Below are 19,654 nucleotides of genomic sequence, written 5' to 3'. Positions count from 1 at the left end.
TTATTTTTTTTGCTGTAACAAATCAAGTAATGCTGAATTTTTGTTGTTTACAAAAAAAAATGCTGAAATTTTAAATCATTTTTCATAATTTAATATTTTTTAGAGTAAATACCCTTTTTCGTCCCTGGAAATATTTGCGAAGCACAATTTAGTCCCTCGGTTTAAAAAAGTCACATTTCAGTGTTTCATCTTTGAAAAAAAGGGCCACGTTCGTCCTTCCGTTAGTTGGCATCTAACGGCCCAACTAACGGTGCACACGTGGACCGTTACTTTGCTGAGTCACCGTTAAGTATGCCAGCTTGGAAGTAAAACGACGCCGTTTTGAAGGTGCCTTATGTCTTGTTGGATTTTTGAACAGCTGAAGGTCCTATTTGGTCCCTGACAAATTTATCGAGGCCCTATTTGGTCCGTAACACTAAAAAATCACCATTGCAGCAAACCTTTCAAACCACCATTGCAGCAAACCAAGGCTTATGCTATTGGCCAAAGCTTATGCTATTCGATCAGATTTCCCATTGTCAACAACCACCTGAAACCAAAAAAAGGATTACAACAATCTTTTACAATATATAACGAGCTTTCTACAGTACATATGAAGTGTCAATATGGATACAACCTTACCCAATGAAGCAGTAACCAACCTCTTTGAACGTCTAGGACATCCAACATAAGTCCTATTTAAAAGTACTTATGTCTGAATTTTTCATCAGATAAGATAAAGGACCACAGTAGTGGAGTCCTTGCTGTTGATTCTTACCATCGCTACAAGGTACTTCTCATTCTTTTAAACAAGTATATGAAATATTTATTTTTTTCTGAATGATGTTTAATGTTCACTATTTCTCTGAAATGTTTGAGGAAACAATTTGGCAGGAAGATGTGAGTATAATGAAGGAAATAGGATTTGATGCATACAGATTCTCCATCTCATGGTCCAGGGTTCTACCTGGTGAGGAGGAATATTCAACACCATTTACTCTTCTGATCCTCATTTTAATTGCTTTCTATTTATGATAACATATAACTTACATATTAATGAGTATATTTTGTATGAACGTGGACCATAAATTGACATAAAAATGATTCAATATTGGTCATATACTTGGTCTAGGTGGAAACTTGAGGGGAGGTGTAAACAGAGAAGGCATCACATATTACAACAATCTTATCAATGAAATCCTAACAAATGGTATGATTCAATCTTTCTGTTGCATATATATGCAACTCAAGTCCAATATTTCCGAGGTTTATGGAGCCACTGAATTCTGGATCATACCCTGCTGAAATGGTTGATAATGCTGGTGAAAGATTGCCAAAGTTTTCAAGGGAGCAGTCCTTGATGGTTAAAGGATCTTTTGATTTCATAGGACTTAACTATTACACCGTAAATTATGCAGCCAATGTCCCTTGTACAAGTGAAAACCAAACTATTTTCTCAGATGCTTGTGCTATTCTCACAAGTAAGACACAATAAGTGAAATATATTTTTTGGTTTCAGTTTGATCTTTCTTATATTTAGAAAGCATTTGCTTACTTGAGATCTTAATTGTTGCATCAGCAACGAGAGATGGAGTTCAGATTGGTCCAAAGGTAAATGCATATTTTGGGATAACTGCTAAACACATTCAGTTAATAATAAAATTTTAATTTCATTGTTTAGCTAGAAAAGGTTTGCTGCAATGGTGGTTTGAAAGGTTTGCTGCAATGGTGATTTTTTAGTGTTAAGGACCAAATAGGGCCTCGATAAATTTGTCAGGGACCAAATAAGACCTTCAGCTGTTCAAAAATCCAACAAGACATAAGGCACCTTCAAAACGGCGTCGTTTTACTTCCAAGCTGGCATACTTAACGGTGACTCAGCAAAGTAACGGTCCACGTGTGCACCGTTAGTTGAGCCGTTAGATGCCAACTAACGGAAGGACGAACGTGGCCCTTTTTTTTCAAAGATGAAACACTGAAATGTGACTTTTTTAAACCGAGGGACTAAATTGTGCTTCGCAAATGTTTCCAGGGACGAAAAATGGTATTTACTCTATTTTTTATTAGAATTTTGTACTTTTATTTTTATTATACAATTTTGTAGTTTTAATATTTTTAAAAGTATATGTAGGTTTTGTTGCAATTATATATTTTACGAACTTAGTCATAATTTTATAACCAACAAACATCTAATTGAAAAATTAGTTAAATTATAAACAAATTAAATAAATAAAAATTCTATAAATTTTTTAAATATATGAAGTTGTTTAAAATTTAATTAAATTATGAATAATTACTAAGTAAATTATTACATATCAAGCCTTAAAGACAAATGTCGATAACTTATTATGTGTTATTTTGTTCAAAATAAAAATAAAAATATTTAAAAGAACCTTGGAATGGATTCTCTAATATATTTTTATTTTTTGGTAAATGGATTCTCTAATGTTTAATTTTAACATGACCATGTCATATGAATCTCGATTATTCATTCAATAGCAAATCATCAATTAGCAATGAATGATCAACTATCAGCAATTAATTATAATATTTTTTCTTTTTCTTTTTTATAAATTTTGTTAGTAAAATTGTGACTAATGATATGTTATTGAATGGTTGAGATTCATCATATGATATCATCTTATGAAAAATAGATATTGAATATTTTATTCCCATAGGAATTATCATTGGGCGCAATATTAATTTTTAATTGTTAGGCAAATTAATTTTTTTCAACATTCCAGACTATTAGAGTCAAATTTGTATGACTTAGGCAATGTAAATTCATATTTTAATATAAGTTTATCTCTTTTCAATTATTTAAATTTTGATGTAAGTTTATTTTTAAGAATTAAATTTATATATATATTAACTTTATAGTTAATTTTATTACAAACATCATGTAAGAATGAATAAAATTGATTATAAATAGAGAAAAAATATCTTTCACTTAAAATAATTCAGTTCAACAACTCAAATAAACAAATAAATTTTATTGAATTGTTAAAATATATAGTTATTATATATATTATTTAAAATTATATATGTGAAGAATATTTTTATTAATATGTTATATTTATAATTTATTTTATATTTATAAATATTTAAATTTATATTATATATATTATGCTTTTTAAATAGTAAGAATTTTCATAAAAAATTTTGGCACGTGAATAAGCATAACCCAGTTTGCTAAGCTTTGGAGATTAGGAGCTAAAATAAGGCTTTGACGGTTGATACATGAGTTACAACCCATTTTGATGTTTATAACTAATGAACATATATTTAAACTATGCTTCCATTTAATGTTTTATTATGCAATTTGTAGTTGCACTTAAGTTATACTTGGAAGGGGAAAATATTTCAGTAGTCGCGTTAAGGGTCTAAGGGGATTAGGTGATTTGTGAGGAAGTTACTCTGATAAGATACACATGACATGAATAATCTATCAATCTCAAAGCGTATTGTTTATTATGCTAGTTGATACGACACAATAAGACATAAATAACTTTTATGACACGCAACAACACAAATAAACTATAAGATTAGGGGTAAATGATTTTTCCAGTCAATGAATATAAGTTATTTTTGATGAGTCCAAAATGACGTCATTTTGGAGCGAAAATCAAAGTATTTTTATAATTCTAATATATTGCAGGGTTATATTAGTCTTTATCGTTATAATTTTTTAATCTTATAACCCGAAACAACGTCGTTTTGAGTTCACTAAAGATAACTTTATCTCAGTGACTAAAGAAATTCTTTTCCCTAAAATTAAAGCGAGTTAATTTTGGATTTACGGATTGACATGCAATACAATACAAATTTTTCCATTTCAATTTTTGTGAATAAGAACACGACACAAATTTAGTAACAAGTTGACCCAAACATAAATTTTTCTTGTCGTGTACGTGTTATATCAGCAGATCGTGTTAAAATTGTCATCCCTAAGATAAACATGGTGTTTCATCCTGCTTTTAAATGCCGTTAAGATTAGTTTAAATTAAGATTCGTTTCTCTTTTCTAAATACTTTTTCTTATACAACTTTTCTTAATACTCTTGATGAAATACTGTTGGGCGCTGTAATTTAATAACGTTGAAGCTAAGCATTGTATTGGCTTATTGAAATACTGTTGAAATACCATTGATTGTATACGATTTATAAATCTTGGGTCCATTCTAATTAGAATGGGCCGAGTCCGTTAGATCAAAACCGACATTATCTCAATAAGCCAATACAATGTTTAGCTTCAACGTTATTAAATTACTGCTCCCAACAGTTTTTACGCAAAAGCATTAAGAAAAGTTGTATAAGAAAACTATTTAGAAAAGAGAAAAATTACCAGGGATTGAATCAATTGATAAAAATCGGAATACTAGTTGAAAGGGTTGAGTTTAATATGTAACATCAGCAAGCTATCATTAGACGAATTGCTATACAAGTTTCTCCTTAGATATATGACATATCCATTTCAATAAAATAAAAGAAAAATAAAGAGAAAAAAATTAAAAATGGTAACATATATGGTTGATTCGTTGCTCGCCAAAAGAGTTTTTTTACTAAAAAAGCTACACTAATTTTTTTTGGTATAGACTACGGAGGATCATGATGATAAGAATATATGGTGGGTAGGTAGTAACATTAAGCCCAATGGAACTTAATGAGGGGAACTTGTTTCATGGATGGCCTCCATAAGAATTAAGCTTTTGAGGATATATGTGCTGTGGTGGTGTGACACATTCTGCTCTACTGCATCCATCGATCATAAAAGGGACTAGCTGATTCTCTATCTCTGTAAAGGATATATCATCATATCCATATCCCCTCATTATTTCATCAATACCCGCCAAACCTTACCAAATGTGGCGCATGAAGGAACAATCTTGTGGAGAGTAAGCAGAAGAGAATGCAACGTCTTAAGTTATTTTAAGTTATTTTAAGTTATTTTCTTTCTTTTCTTTTTAGATCTTCGTTCGATTTTATACCGGAACTGATGTATTGGGTCTACCATATATCCCTGCAATTGAACGGTGAACGGCTTCATTGATTGGATATTATATTAAAATTAAGAATAAATTACACTATTTTAAAAACAATTTATTTTAATTTAATTTAATAATTTTAAAATTACAAAGAAATTTAAATGCACCTTGGTACGACTCAGCGCGCTTATAAGCAACACAAAATTTTACAGTGCTTCTAAATTTCAAAAGAAAGTATATTATGATTTAGAAATTAAGAAACAAATATATAAATTTATTTATTAAAGTTGATTCATATTTCATACAAAGTCTTCACAAATGTAAGATGTAATATTTACTCAAATTAATTATAGCTGTACAACATTAAATTTAAAAACATAACAAAACAAAGCAAACACCTCTTTAACTAAACATACTATAGTTAAATTTATCAGATTTTATTGCAAGTAAGCATCCAAATATGAAAAAAAAAAAAAAACACTTTCACTAATCAATACGGGGCCTTTTGACCTTGGTGATGTGATTTTTAAAATGTATGACCGGTATAATCTGACGATGAAATGAAATACCGGAGTAATGCATAACGACGCGGTGGAGGATGTACCGTATTCAGACGCGTCTCTTCCCTAAACGCGAAACATGCAACTTGTACACGACCATCACGTGATAATCGGTGCTGGAACTGAACTGAAGTGACGGAACTGAACTTAACTGAAATGTGATATGTTGACCACCACGTTCCTGTAATGTCAGAAGCCCCTTGATGTGGTACCTGTCTAAGTCGCGAGCCACCAGCCCTCCACTGTACGCGGTCCTCTGGTAGCCGCGTCCAGGAGGCGTTTCATTCGATGCCGCGTCCAACCCTTCCCCCTGGACCACTACTTATTCTCCCCATCCCCGGCATAACATTCCATTCTCTTCCAATTTGAACGCGTCTGGTGCTTGTGGAGCTTCCGGTTTGCCATTCTTTGTATCATTTTCAAGTAAGTAGTATTATTAGATATTAGGTTTGTCGTATTATTAAGATATTAGGTTTGTAATATTTTCAAGTAAGTAGTATTATAATCTGGTCCATGATATGTTAAATTCATATTATTAAGATATTAGATTTTTGAAAGTTTTTTTCTTTTTGTCTTAAAATGTTAGAATAATGAATTTAATTGTGATTATTTGCTATTGTTTATAGTATTACTATTTTGTATTTAATTGCATAAAATATTATTATTGTATTAATAATTTTATAAAATTTGTTAAATATGTTATATGCTATATTAATATTTTAGGTTAGTGGTGTTATATTTTATGCATAATTGTATTTTTATGTTTTTAAAGGTCTCTTTCTTTTTGGATAATAATATTAGGTTAGTATATTTAGTTTTTATAATTTGCTAGTAATTTTATTATTACTGTTTTATATTTAATTGCATAAAATTTTATAATTATTCTATTACAGTTGTTAAATATGCTATATTTATATTATTAAATTTGTTAAAAGTATTATATTATTATTATTAATATGTTATGGTTATTGGCCTTATATTTAATGCATAATTAAATTTTTAGTGTTACACTGGTCCTATATGTTTTGTCTACAAATCTTAGGTTAGCCTATTTATTTTGTATAATTTGCTATTATTTATGATTATGACTGTTTTATATTATGTGCATAAAATTTTATTAATATTGTATTAATTATTCTATTAAAGTTGTTTAAAATGTTATATTTATATTATTAAATTTGTTAAAACAGTAATATTATTATTATGAATATGTTATGGTTAGTGGCCTTATTTTTTATGCATAATTAAATTTTTAGGGTCTTTAAAGGTCCTATATTTTTTGTCTAAAAAACTTAGGTTAGCCTATTTATTTTTTATAATTTGCTATTATTTATTATTATTACTGTTTTATATTCAATTGCATAAAATTGTATTATTATTGTATTGAATATTTTATAAAATACGTTAAATATGCTATATATTGTTATTTAATTAAACTTCCATAACACGGGTTCATGGCACGTGAGGTGATTAAACCGGGTCCCGAAGATTACAGTGTGTTGAGAATTGATGTGCAAGAAATTCATGTGTCCCAAACTGTATGGAACTCGGGATTGAAGAGGGAAATCAAAGTTCGTAGAGCAACGCAAGGGAAGGAGTCAGATCCGCATGATCCGGATAACATTCTGGAGCCAATGGTGGAGCACCTTAGGCGTGCAGGCTTTTATCATGTCGCACGCATGCGTCATATGCCGATTAGTTATTTAAAAGTGAGATGAATTATGTGATTGTCCTTATTATAGGATAATGCTTACTTTTATCCTTGTATAATGTCTTGCAGGTCGATCATGCATTCATTAGTGCTCTGGTCGAGCGTTGGCGCCCTGAAACACACACGTTTCACATGTCGCAGGGCGAAGTGACCATAACTCTTCTAGATGGGGATTTTTCGGGTATGACCACCTACAGCTGGGGCGCAGCAGTGTTAGCACTCCTCTACAGGGAATTATGCATGGCGACAAACCCATCCCAAAATATTATGTCTGGTTGCCTGACCTTGTTGCAGATATGGGCATGGGCCAGACCCCCCCCCTATTGCACCGTTTATACCACCTGTGACCGATCCAAATGATCATTACGGAAGAATGTATGATGATATTTGCTTATTGTACTGCGAAACTTGTTGTTAGACAGTAAGACTTGGAGACAAATGGCATTTTTCTTATTTGGGGGTTTGTTTCCTTCAGATTTAACAATTTTGGCAAGCGAATACGACCAAAGGATTTGATGCACTATAGATCGACACTTGACACTATGAGCAGAACCGATGTATAAGTTTGTACATGGCTTTAGTATTTGTCGGTTACATTATTTTACTGCTATATTATTAACTTTGGTATGATCAGCACTCGTGTCAGCTTGTTTCACAAATATGTCTAATATAATATCAACATCATCATCATCATCCGTAATTGATATTGCTGTGTATTCATAATTGCCAGCAAGAGCTCTTACAGTGACTTCAAAAATACGTTGATTCCCTTGGAACCCCAATTTCTGATGAATGTTCGCTTTCAACTGCTCAAATGTAGTACCGCGTGTAATACGCATTGGTCGTTTTTCACCTTCAAATGTTACACCACGACGACCCATAACCTTTCTACCATTATAGTATATAAGTGCACGAATTGTTATTAAATTTGAACTCATTTTCCCTGCAAAAAGTTAAACAAAAGATACAAATACAAAAAAAATTAATATGTAAAATAATTTTCATACAGAATGGATAATTACAAGGATAAATTTTTAGTGTAAAATAAATACTAAATAAAGCAAAGCATACATAAAATAACAAATGAAAAGCATGTCTAACTATCAGTATAATCTAACATTCAACAAATTAATTTTTTCCATAATACAACAACACCTCAACTATAGAACATGAAAATATGGAAAAATGCAGATGGCAGAATGTTGAACACTGAGTGAAATGCAGAAGCAAATTGGTGATATGGAAACGTGAAAGGGGGGTGGTTATATAGCACTGGACGTGGTGGGAGGTGAGCCATTTTTCAAGACTTGGCTTCCAGTGCCGCGTTGCATGGAGAAACTTGATTGGTTGGTGGCACGCGTTTCAACCAGGGCCGTGTAATTTTTGAAGTGACTCACCGGAACGTGTTTGGATATCAACCGCGTCTTGTGCATAGCTGAGCATTGTGGTGACTTCCTGACAGGCGATGGATGCTCAACCGCGTCTTGTGCAAATCATTTTGCAAGGGACGCGGCTTCTATGGTATCATGTTCCATGACCACTGACAATTTGTATTGGACTCGGCATGAAGAGTGTCATGTCTTAAAACGTCCGTCACTCAGCCGCATCGTTATGCAGGCAATACATTTGACCTCGAAATTATACCGGTCATACATTTTAAAAATAACATCACCAAGGTCAAAAGGCCTCACTTCGGACACAGCCGAGGATCGAGGAAATTCCCTAGATGCGCGCAGTTTATCTACCCCTGACCTCCTATCCACTATTCTTTTGGTTGCCATACTGTTATTCATCATTTATTACTTTCTCAAAGGATATCAATTTCACCACGTTACTCATGCTCATATCATGACGAGAGTTAATAATAGGAAATAACGTTTATCCAAAAAGAAAAAGAAAAGGAAATAACTACTTAACAACATGAATGGAAATATATTTATTTCCTTTTTACAAAACCGAAATATTATTCTCAGCATGCATATATAGGAGGCTAAAATACTAATTCCTGATTTCGTCAAAGGCTACTCATATTAAGAATAGAAAGGTACATACATATAAAGAAATTCTTCTCATATGGCTAAAAAAATTAACAAAACTTTATATATATATATATATAGGGATAGGTTATTGTGCCTACTTCTATTTTACCTACTTTTGTCTACCTCTTTCGTTATCGTTTGATTACCATCTCATCCAACGATCCATATTTGTGATATAAAATAAACTTTTTATTTCCTTTCTTTCTCCTCACTTTCTTCTATGCCTTTTCTCTCTCCTCCCCTTTCTCTCTTCCTCTGCCATATACCTTTTTTTTTTTTTCCTTTATCGTTAATCTCTGCCCAGGTGAACGGCGCAGAAGCATTTGAAATCAATTACCACAGCATTTGAAATCATCGTCAATATACATTAATCTCTGTTTTTATTATTGTAATATAAATTTTCTCCTTCTAAATCAGTTTCTATCAAACTACCAGTGTCAATGGATTGAAAAAAATGTAAAGAGTTCACCAATGAAATATAATATAAAAGGTCATTGTTCAAAAAATGCCAAATATCATCCGACAAACAAGGACCATAATCACACATAGCTCTGAGAACTCTTTGACCATGGATGTGATGAAGTGTGATGGTTCCAAATAATGCCAACATCGCCAATATGGATCGTGATTTACATTTGTTGTGATTTTTCAATCCATTTATGATGATTTCAAATGCTGTGGTAATTGATTTCAAATGCTTCCGTGCCGTCATCTAGGCAGAGATTAACGATAAAGGAGAAAAAAATAGGTATATGGCAGAGGAAGAGAGAAAGGGGAGGAGAGAGAAAAGGTATGGAAGAAAGTGAGAAGAAAGAAAAGGAATAAAAGGTTTATTTTATATCACAAATATGGATCGTTGGATGAGATGGTAATCGACGGTAACGAAAGGGATAGGCAAAAGTAGGTAAAATGAGAGTAGGCACAATAACCTATCTCTCTCTCTCTATATATATATATATATATAGGGATTTGCATCTATCATGTCACATGACACAAAAAAGTTTCCTACACACGCAACATTTTTTGGGGCCCGCACTTTTTTAAGCAAAAAAGAAAAAAAAAACTAAGACACGCAAAACGAATCTCTATAACATTACACAATCACTTTTTTTACAACATAACTCTTATAAAACACATATATATATATATATATATATATATATATATATATATAGATATAACAAGATATGTTCATAACTGTACAACATATCATAAAAAACAAAAAACTTGATATCGTATAAGGTACATATTCCAATGATATGTTGCTTTATCACTAAGTTCTATACAGTATTTGCATTTGCCTTTCCCTAAAATTAGAGTGCTAGTAAATGGAAAATGTACAATGCGCTTGAATTTAGCTGATTATCTTGCTGCTACATAATTTAATTATGATTGGCGCTACTTAATATCACCATAAGGTTAATGAATCTACTTGTACGTGTAACCTGTTAACACTAAATATAGAGAATATTATTGTGTATTCTTTTTAGGGAAATAGATTTAAAGGTCCAATAAACGCAGGGGAGTTCAATAACTTTTATGTAGAATTTATAAAACAAATCTAAATTATTAAATCAATAGAATAAATATAAACTGATTTTGTAACCCAACCTTAAAAAAAAAAAAAAAAGTCCCCGTTCTGTACAAAGAGATCAACGCTATTAAAATAAGTACTGAATAGTCGGCGGTAAAAAAAAAAACAACTGACAAGTAATATCAGCAAGCAATAATTACAAACCCCTCTATTGAAATTTGAAATTACAAGTCTCATACATCGCTTTATTTAAATTTGACTTTCCCAAATGAAATTAATGCTCATCCACGAATCTGTTCACTATTCAAAACAATAAATAATTTAAAAAATGTATATATGAAGTACGTTGTTGTCGAGCAGTGCCGGAAGAAAATCACATCACTTGGATCCAAATACCCTGACTTGGAATGTCTTGGTGGAGCACAAAGAGTAAATAGAAACCGGGTGGTGCAAGAATAGCCGAAGGAGGTGTTGTGACCTCAACTTCATACGTTAATTTCCCAACATCACTCAAATTGTTTGGCTCCAACACCAACAACCTCTGATTCATGGAGAACGAGTGCGTTGTGAAAGGCGGTGCCAACATTGTCACCGAAACCGAATCCTTAGCTAATTTTCCCGTCACCTGGAATTGAACCTTCAACTTCTGAGCATATTTGAGTTTGGTTTGGGATTGGGGAACAACAATTTTTGGACGCAGATTATTGAATCCAGGCTCAAGATACGAAGGAGAAAATGCTTCCAACCTTAGTTCCGTTGGAAACAACACATTGGTAAAATTGTAAAAAATATGAGGATTACTCCCAGAAACCAGTACCCTACCGTCACGAAGCAAAATGGCTGTGGAGTGGTACACCCTTGGGATACCGGACGGTTTTTGCAACTCGAACCGAGACCCGACCTTACCATTTGTTTTATATAGAAACGGGTTCAAAACCGGGTTTCTACCCGAATCCCACCCAGCTGTCCCTCCAGCTGCTCCATTGATGATTAAAACATTGCCGTTGGGGAGCATGACCATGTCACCCATGGTTCTACCACCTGGCATGGTCTCCATAGCCCATTGGGGATTCAGGTCAGTGATTTTGATCCGGGCGCATGTATTCAAGGCTCCGACAAATCGACCCTTTAAAGTCTGCTGGTAAGAACCTTTGGGGGCTCCACCGCAAATCAAAACCTCAGCTTCAACAGAAGGCCCTTGTAAATTCCTCAAAGGTAACAACACGGCTGAGCCGGAACTAGGATAAGACCTGGGATCTCCACCTGGTATAGTAGGGTATGTTTTCACAACCTTGTTGTCGTTGTAGTTGAATAAGATAGCACGGTTGTTGGCGAAGATAAAGAGGTTGCCATCCACATTAAGGAAAACAAAGGGGTAAAGGTTGTTCTCAGCGCCAGCATCATTGGTCTGTACCAGAAAAGGTAAACTGTAAGTGTTTGTAGCTGTGGCTCCTTTCTTGGGATAAAACTCGTAGTTGAATTGTTTTCTGCCACCAATAACGATTTGTTTTCCATCTGGCAGCATGTGATTGGTGGCGTACCATCTTCGAGCTGCAAGTCCACCTTCAATTTCTTGCCAATCACATGTGGGGCATGGATTGAATATCCTCACCGCACGGTCTCCATCGTTGTAACCGCCGGTCTGAACCAGGGAACCGTCGGGAGCCGCCGAACCGGATGAACACCACACGTCGGTTTCTACGAACAGTGGCCGGAATTTATTGGAAGCGACGTTGTACTCGACGGAGTGAGCAGTGCAATCGTCTTTGACAACCAACTCTCTTGGGTTTTTGCGGCACTTGCCATTGGGTAAGTCTAAGTTGGATAAGCCAAAGTCGGTGCGGTCGAAAATGATGACACGATCGTTGTGTAGTAATTGCATGTGCATGCCCACAATGCCAATGCTTTTTTGTAGGAGCTGCCACTGTCCATTGCCTGCTTCCACCGGATATGGCACTATGATGGTGGTGACAACGAGAAGGAGAATGTGAAAGAGAAAAGGAAAGAAGGAAAGTGAACAAGCCATGGATATGGTTTAGGAATAACTTTCTGTGTGGATTACTTACTTTGAGGTTGAGAACTGTGATGTGCTAAGAAAAACAGGCTCAATGGCTTTAAATAGTGGGGAAGCTTGCGGATGATAGAGAAAGATCTTTCCCACACGCAAGTGAACGCGCTGTACATCATTCTCTCTACAAAGTTCTTTTTGGTATTAATATTTTTATTGGAGATAGTTTTATATATTATAATACACACATAAAATTGTGAAGGTTACATTAAAACTTAAAACTTTAAGAGACATTAAAACTTTTTTTGGACCCATAAAGTAGTACAATTATTGAAAGAACAGACAGCTGCACCTTGTACAGGCTTATTTGGCTGCTCTTGTTTTACCGCACATGTGCAGTATTTACATTTTTTTTTTTGCCCCTTCCATTTTACACGAGAAAGCTATGTATTGTTATCATATCAGTTCTAGTTGTCTCTTGGTATATACGTTAAGAGTTTAAACCATGTAATATGGGTTTGAAAACTGAAAATAAGAATATAAATAATTCTAAACTATGAATTATGATTTTTTTGGGGGAGAAACTTATGAAAATCGTGATTTGATGATAATAATACTTCGACTTTGAGAGGATAACAGATAGGCGTTGCTAGGTCTAATCCTACAGCGGCGAATTTATTTGAATCTTGCTTGCGATTTAAAGATTCATTTTACAATAAAAAACATTTAAACAGTTGAAGACAATTTAGACATGCTCATTGTCAAAATGGAACCTACACTTAATAACGAATAAGACGGCGTGACACGTAGTCCCAACTAGCGAATTATGAATTTTAGAAAAATAATGGGAATATATCGTTTTATTTTTTTCATTGGAAATGCATACCCAATTTAGCACCGATACATCCAATAGAGAGACGGAGATTGCATGATAGGCATTAAGAAAACTAATTGTCCCTCCTCATCTGGACAGTCGCCAGTCGCCAGCATTATTTTTTTTCTTTGGATAGACCAGTCGCCAGCATTATTATTTCACGAAAGCTGAGAAGGCATTATTATTATTTTTTAAAAGTCTATAATGATGTATTAACTCTTTTGATGCCTTTTATTTTCAAATTTAACCAGGTGGATGTGCATGACAACTATTCTGTTCCCTGATACTGTTTCTGAAAAAAAAAAAATTCTATTTTTGTGCCTTGAAATAGTTTCTGAGAAAAAAAATGTGTTTGATAACATGTTCTATTTTTATTCCGAGAATGAGAATTGCGTTAGATAACATAACAAATAATATAATAAATATAATTCTTGTTAAGCATAAATATATTTTTTTAGATTACACTTTCTTTTTCATATGGTGTGGTGGCAGCGATAGTGGTGGTGGTGGAGACAACAGAGGTTGCGACGACGGTGGTGGTAGTTGGTTGCGGTGGCGGTAGTCGTGATGGCAGTGGTTGCGACGGTGGTGGTGACAGCAATGGATGCGGCGATGGTGGTGGTGGTAATGACATGGTGGTGCTGGAGACAACAATGACTACGACGACGATGGTGGTAGTTGGTGGCGGAGGTGACGGCAGTGGCTGCAACGGTGGTGGCGGTGGTGATGACAGTGGCTATGGAGATGGTGATGGCAGTGGCTGCGATGACTGTGGTGGTAGTTGATGGCGGTGGTGGCGGCAGTGGCTACGACGATGGTGGTGGTTGGTGGCGGCAGTGGCTGGAGCAATAATGGTGGTGGCGGTGGTGGTAGTGGTGGTGACGACAGTGGTTGTAGTGATGGTGGTAATGACAAGGTGGCAGTGGCGGTGGCGGTGGCCGTGACGACGGTGGTGGTAGTTGGTGGCGATGGTGGTGGTGCTGACGGTAGTGGCTGTGACGATGGTGGTGGTGGTGGTTTGCGGCGGTGGCATGGTGGTGATGGTGACGGCAGTGGCTGCAGCAGTAGTAACGTGGTGGTGGTGGCATGGTGGTGGTTGTGGTGATATGGTGGTGGTGACATGGCGATGGGTGGAGGTGGTGGTGATGGTGGCGGTGGAATCGTGGTGGTGGTGACAACGACATTGGTGGTACGATGACAACGGCGACAATGGTAGTGGTGGTCGTGTCGAGATGATGGTGGTGGTGGAGATTAATTGAGAGAGGCAAGTGTTTCTCATTTTGTGTCGGGAACAAAAAAACATAAACTTTTTTATTCTTTTTTATGTTTCCCGGCCCAAAAATTAAATCGGTTCATCCCGGGAACAAAAAAATAAATCGATTTTACCAAACGAGTTTCCTATCCATTTTTTCTAGCATAAAACACAAATAAATTAAAAAGAGAATTTAGGTTGTTTAGCTAATGGAATTAAATCAAATAATACAAAAATATTGGATTTTTTTAACATATATCATATCAAATATGTTTGTTGAGTATGTCTCATACTTTGCATTCAGATGAGGACTCTTATTGGCAGGATCAACAAAAAGTCAATTGGATAGCAGCCCAACTGGGGTGCAGGGGGCAACGCCCCCGGACTCGTAGAGGTCTGGTACTGTTGTGAGCCTCTGACTTATTGTAATTTTCCTTTTCTTAATAATATCGGTTTGAACCCGTGAATAGCTGCTGACAAGATTTTCTAAATCCTATTTATATTCCCTTATAAACCAACGAGTGACGATGAGGTGAATATAGTATAGACAAGCTAGACATAATTTATATTGGGTGAATCAGAATAAATTACCGTGTCAAATCTTTCTTCCCTTTCTCTTTTTTATTTTCTATTTGTGTGTCAATTTCCAACAATGTTAAGGATTAAAAAACAAAAATAGATGAAGAAAAAATATTCAATATTCGATCCTCTTCAGTATCGTCTTTGTGAGGGGTTTAAACCCTTAATCTCGGAACCCGCTCCAAATCGGACTAGTTACAAAGTGATGAACCGGTTGAAATATATTAAAAAGAATAAAATGAATGGTGTGTAATCAGCTTGAGAGTGCTCAAAGCTTGGAGGATACGAGAAAGAAAGTATGTAAATGGCCAAAGGTCCTTAGAATGGAATCAAAATACGCGATATATAACTGGTTGTGTAATGTTTAAAAAATGTGGTATGAATGATTTTGCAAGATCGTGTAGGAGCAAAATTTATGTCTTTCATTAGTGTGAAAGTTGATAGAGGATGAGATCTTTTATCATAGTAATATTTTGTTTTGTAGCCAAGAGTTGGAATTAAATTGTGAAAAGGTCGAATGCTAAATTCTAAAATAAATATCTCAAAATTTTAAAAGGGGATTTGTTATATATTTTCTAAAATATTTTTCAAATTAATTTATTATTTAACTAATAAATTTGTTAATAAGTCCTCCTAGGAAAAGAGTTAAAGAATTGAAAATATGATATTAAAAACTTCCAAAAAATATATATGATATTAAATAAAAGGTAAAACGTTTAATATATCAATATTATTTTATTCTTTAAGCAATTAGAAAGTTTTAATAAATAATATCGAATGCTCTATCCCACTTAGATTACCAAAAAAATAAAAATAATATCGAATTCTTCTAAACTAATATCATTAAAATAACGGTTAATAAATATTATTTAAATAAATTAATTAATACATAATAACAAATACATCTTAATTAACTTGTATTATAAGGACATCCATTAACAAATCCAAACTTTTGATACTTCATGATGAAAGATATAAAAATGAACCATAAAAGTTCTATAACAAATTTATAAACTTGAATAGATTAAAATAATTTAAATATTAAATCGTAGCTAGCTAAGAATTATTCAAGTATTAAATATTGGTTCATTCTCTTAGAATCAATGACCTATGAAGGAACAAAACTATGAACATGAGGTCCGACGCACCCAATCATGCGCGTGGGCCAGAACCGTATACTTTTGTCAATTTTAGACGTTTTTGACTCTTATATAATAATTAATTATTAAATTGACTTTGATTATAAACTATTTAAAAATTTAACCTCTCCAGAAAATATAACACCAATCTGCCCATGTTTAACCGTTGATCACAAAGTCTACCCGTGTATCACCCTCCGTACCCGGGTATATTTTGAAATTTTTTACCTACCCAGATAGAGAGGGAGATACCCGGTATATTTCTTAAATCTGGAAAATGTTTGAATTATTTACCTGGGTAGGAAGAGTGCACCCGGGTAAGCTTTGTGGTCAACGGTCAAACAGAGACAGATTGGTGATATATTTTCTGGAGAAGTTAAATTTTTGAAATAGTTTATAATTGACTTAATTACATAAGAGCTAGAATGTTAAAAAAGCCGTCAATTTTAACGAAGAACACGTGCAGGAAGGACAAATGCCTTGAGCAAGAGACAAGCGCGCTCTCTCTCATCTCCCATGAAGATAGACAATCCACATTTTTCAATCATAGTTGCCTTTTCTTTCCTCACTTTCTCTCCTCAAATATTCTGTTTCGTCGGTGACATTGCCTGCTGTTTGTTTTCTCTTGAAAAGAAAAATATGCATATAAGAACTTTTACTCGCTTTAATTGTTAATCAATTGTTAATGTTCTTCTGATCATCTGATTCTATGGTTTTGATTTAGAGGTTAGAAGTTCTATTCATATAATTAACTTCTTGCAAACACAAGATAAATTAAAATTATCTTCTCCGATCCCAAAACGTCATTTAAATAAATGATTTATTATTTTTTAATTAATGTAGATAAGTTATTTATAATGCGAGACAGAAATTAAGGTATTTTTATAATTATAATTTACTTTAGGGTTATAATACTTTTTTCATTTTATTTTTTTAACTTAAAACAACATTGTTTTGGGAGCAAATATAGATAACATATTTATAAGGGTTTGGTGTTTGTCATTTTAAATGACATAAGTTATGTCATTTTAGGAGAGAGATAGACACAGAAAAACGGAAATCATGGGAGAGAGAAAGTGAGCGGTTTTTTTTAATTTAAAATTCAAATTTTCTGTGTCTGTATCTCTCTTAAAATGACATAACTTTCTGTCATTTAAAATGACAAACACTTTTCCCTATTTATAATTACTGTAAAAATATTAAAGCCTTAAATAAAAAATAAATGATAGTTTAGAAATTTTACTTTCATTTTATATATTGTATCTTATTAAAGGAAAAAGTTTACCAATGCCCCTGTGGTTTACTCTAAAATCACCAATGTCTCTGTGATTTTTTTTATCACATATGTCTCTGTGGTTTGCAAAAGAGTATGTTTTTATTATATATGCCCCGTGATTTTTTATTTTTTACAAACGACAGGGACATATGTGATAAACGAAAAATCACAGGACATAGATGATTCTGAAGCAAAGCATAAGGACATTGATAAATTTTTCCTAATATTAAAATACTCTGCTTGAAACCCAAATAATGTCATTTTAAAAGTGCCGGAAACTATTTATTTCCCAGAATAAACGTTAATCTCTATAATTTTTAGTATTAGCTATAATACATACTTTGTTATTATAATTATAAGGGATTTATTAGTCTTATGTCATAGGAGAGAAAATATCTCTAGCCATAGAAACAAACATATAGTGGGTCCCATTAAAAACAAAAAACAAAATAAAATAAAATTGAGCCCAATCAATAGGAGAAAGATATTATCTTATATGACATATGATTAATAAAGCCCTAATTATAATGCGAAATACTGTTCATATACGGTTATTGTTGGCTGTTGCTAGGTATAAGAATAAATGGTTTGGTAGAACCTTTTACTTGCTTTTTTTTTTTTTTTTTTTTATGTTCTGGATCTGCATGCACTACCAAATAATTTATTCGTTGTTTGACATTACAAGTCAATGTGATTTTTATTTTATTTATTTATTTATTTTCTAGATTCAGTTCATATTCTCAATCATGAAAATTGATCTCATATTAAAACTTCATAATTATTTATACCGTGGTTTTTTGTTTTTTTTTTTGGTAATATATTTAGACCGTGCTTTGGGTGTTGTAGGATTTCGTCTTTACTTCTTCTCTTTCTCTTTAGTTCGTCTTTACTTCTTCTCTAATTCGTCCATTTAATCAGTTTCAGATGCCGCCAGCCAAATCCGCAATTACTTTTCTCGATCCGCGGTTCTAAATTTCTTAGTGATGTTACATAAATTTAGACAACAAGACATGTTTGGTACATAGTATAGGATAAAGTCTGATAGTATAAGACTTGATAGTATAAGACCTGATTGAATTTTAATACTATCCAGCGTTTGACACGGTATTGTATAAAATAATATATTGTATAAGATAATATCATCTAGTATTTGGTAATGCACTATATAATACTCTATATGATAAAAATAAATATTTTTAATAAAAATATCCTTTATTAAAGAATTTATATGACATTTTTATATCCTTTATTAAAGAATTTATATAACCTTCAAAAAAATGTCATATGATATTAATTTTTATAAAAATTTATTGATCAGTGTGTCCAAAATATAAATTAATTTTTATAAAAATAAAAATATTCAATATTTTAAAAATTAATATATTGAAAAATTAATTTTTATTTTAATATATTAATATTAAAATAATATATTAATTTTTGAGAATTACATTGGTCAACGATATTAATACATCAATCTCTTATCAGGCCTTATCCCTCACCCTTAGGCCGGATTAAGTTATACATCGTTTTGATGTATTAAGGGATTATGCTGTATAAGCTTATACTATACGATGGTCATACCAAACAACTGAAAATATCATAACGTATAGTATAAGCTTATACTATCATGTCTTATATGTCACACCAAACAGGCCCTAAATTCTATTGAGCAACATTTTCACTTGTTATGTGAAAGTTTTCTTCCTATTAAATATTTCT

General features: G+C 33.1%; 1 protein-coding gene across 1 annotated transcript; it reads right to left on the bottom strand.

Annotated features, from left to right (window-relative positions):
* Positions 1-11,180: 11,180 nt before the first annotated feature.
* On the bottom strand, positions 11,181-12,769 carry LOC133295964 (aldehyde oxidase GLOX1-like). Its single transcript, XM_061494904.1, has one exon. It carries the CDS (start codon positions 12,693-12,695, stop codon positions 11,181-11,183), a length of 1,515 nt encoding a protein of 504 aa, XP_061350888.1. The 5' UTR covers positions 12,696-12,769.
* Between the last annotated feature and the right edge of the window lie 6,885 nt (positions 12,770-19,654).

Source organism: Gastrolobium bilobum, unplaced genomic scaffold (assembly GCF_033153095.1).
Source record: "Gastrolobium bilobum isolate Gb01-03AN ecotype WA unplaced genomic scaffold, APGP_CSIRO_Gbil_v1 utg2195, whole genome shotgun sequence".
NCBI lineage: Eukaryota > Viridiplantae > Streptophyta > Magnoliopsida > Fabales > Fabaceae > Gastrolobium > Gastrolobium bilobum.
The sequence above is the reverse complement of the archived record's forward strand: the minus strand, read 5'-3'. Positions and strand labels throughout refer to the sequence as shown.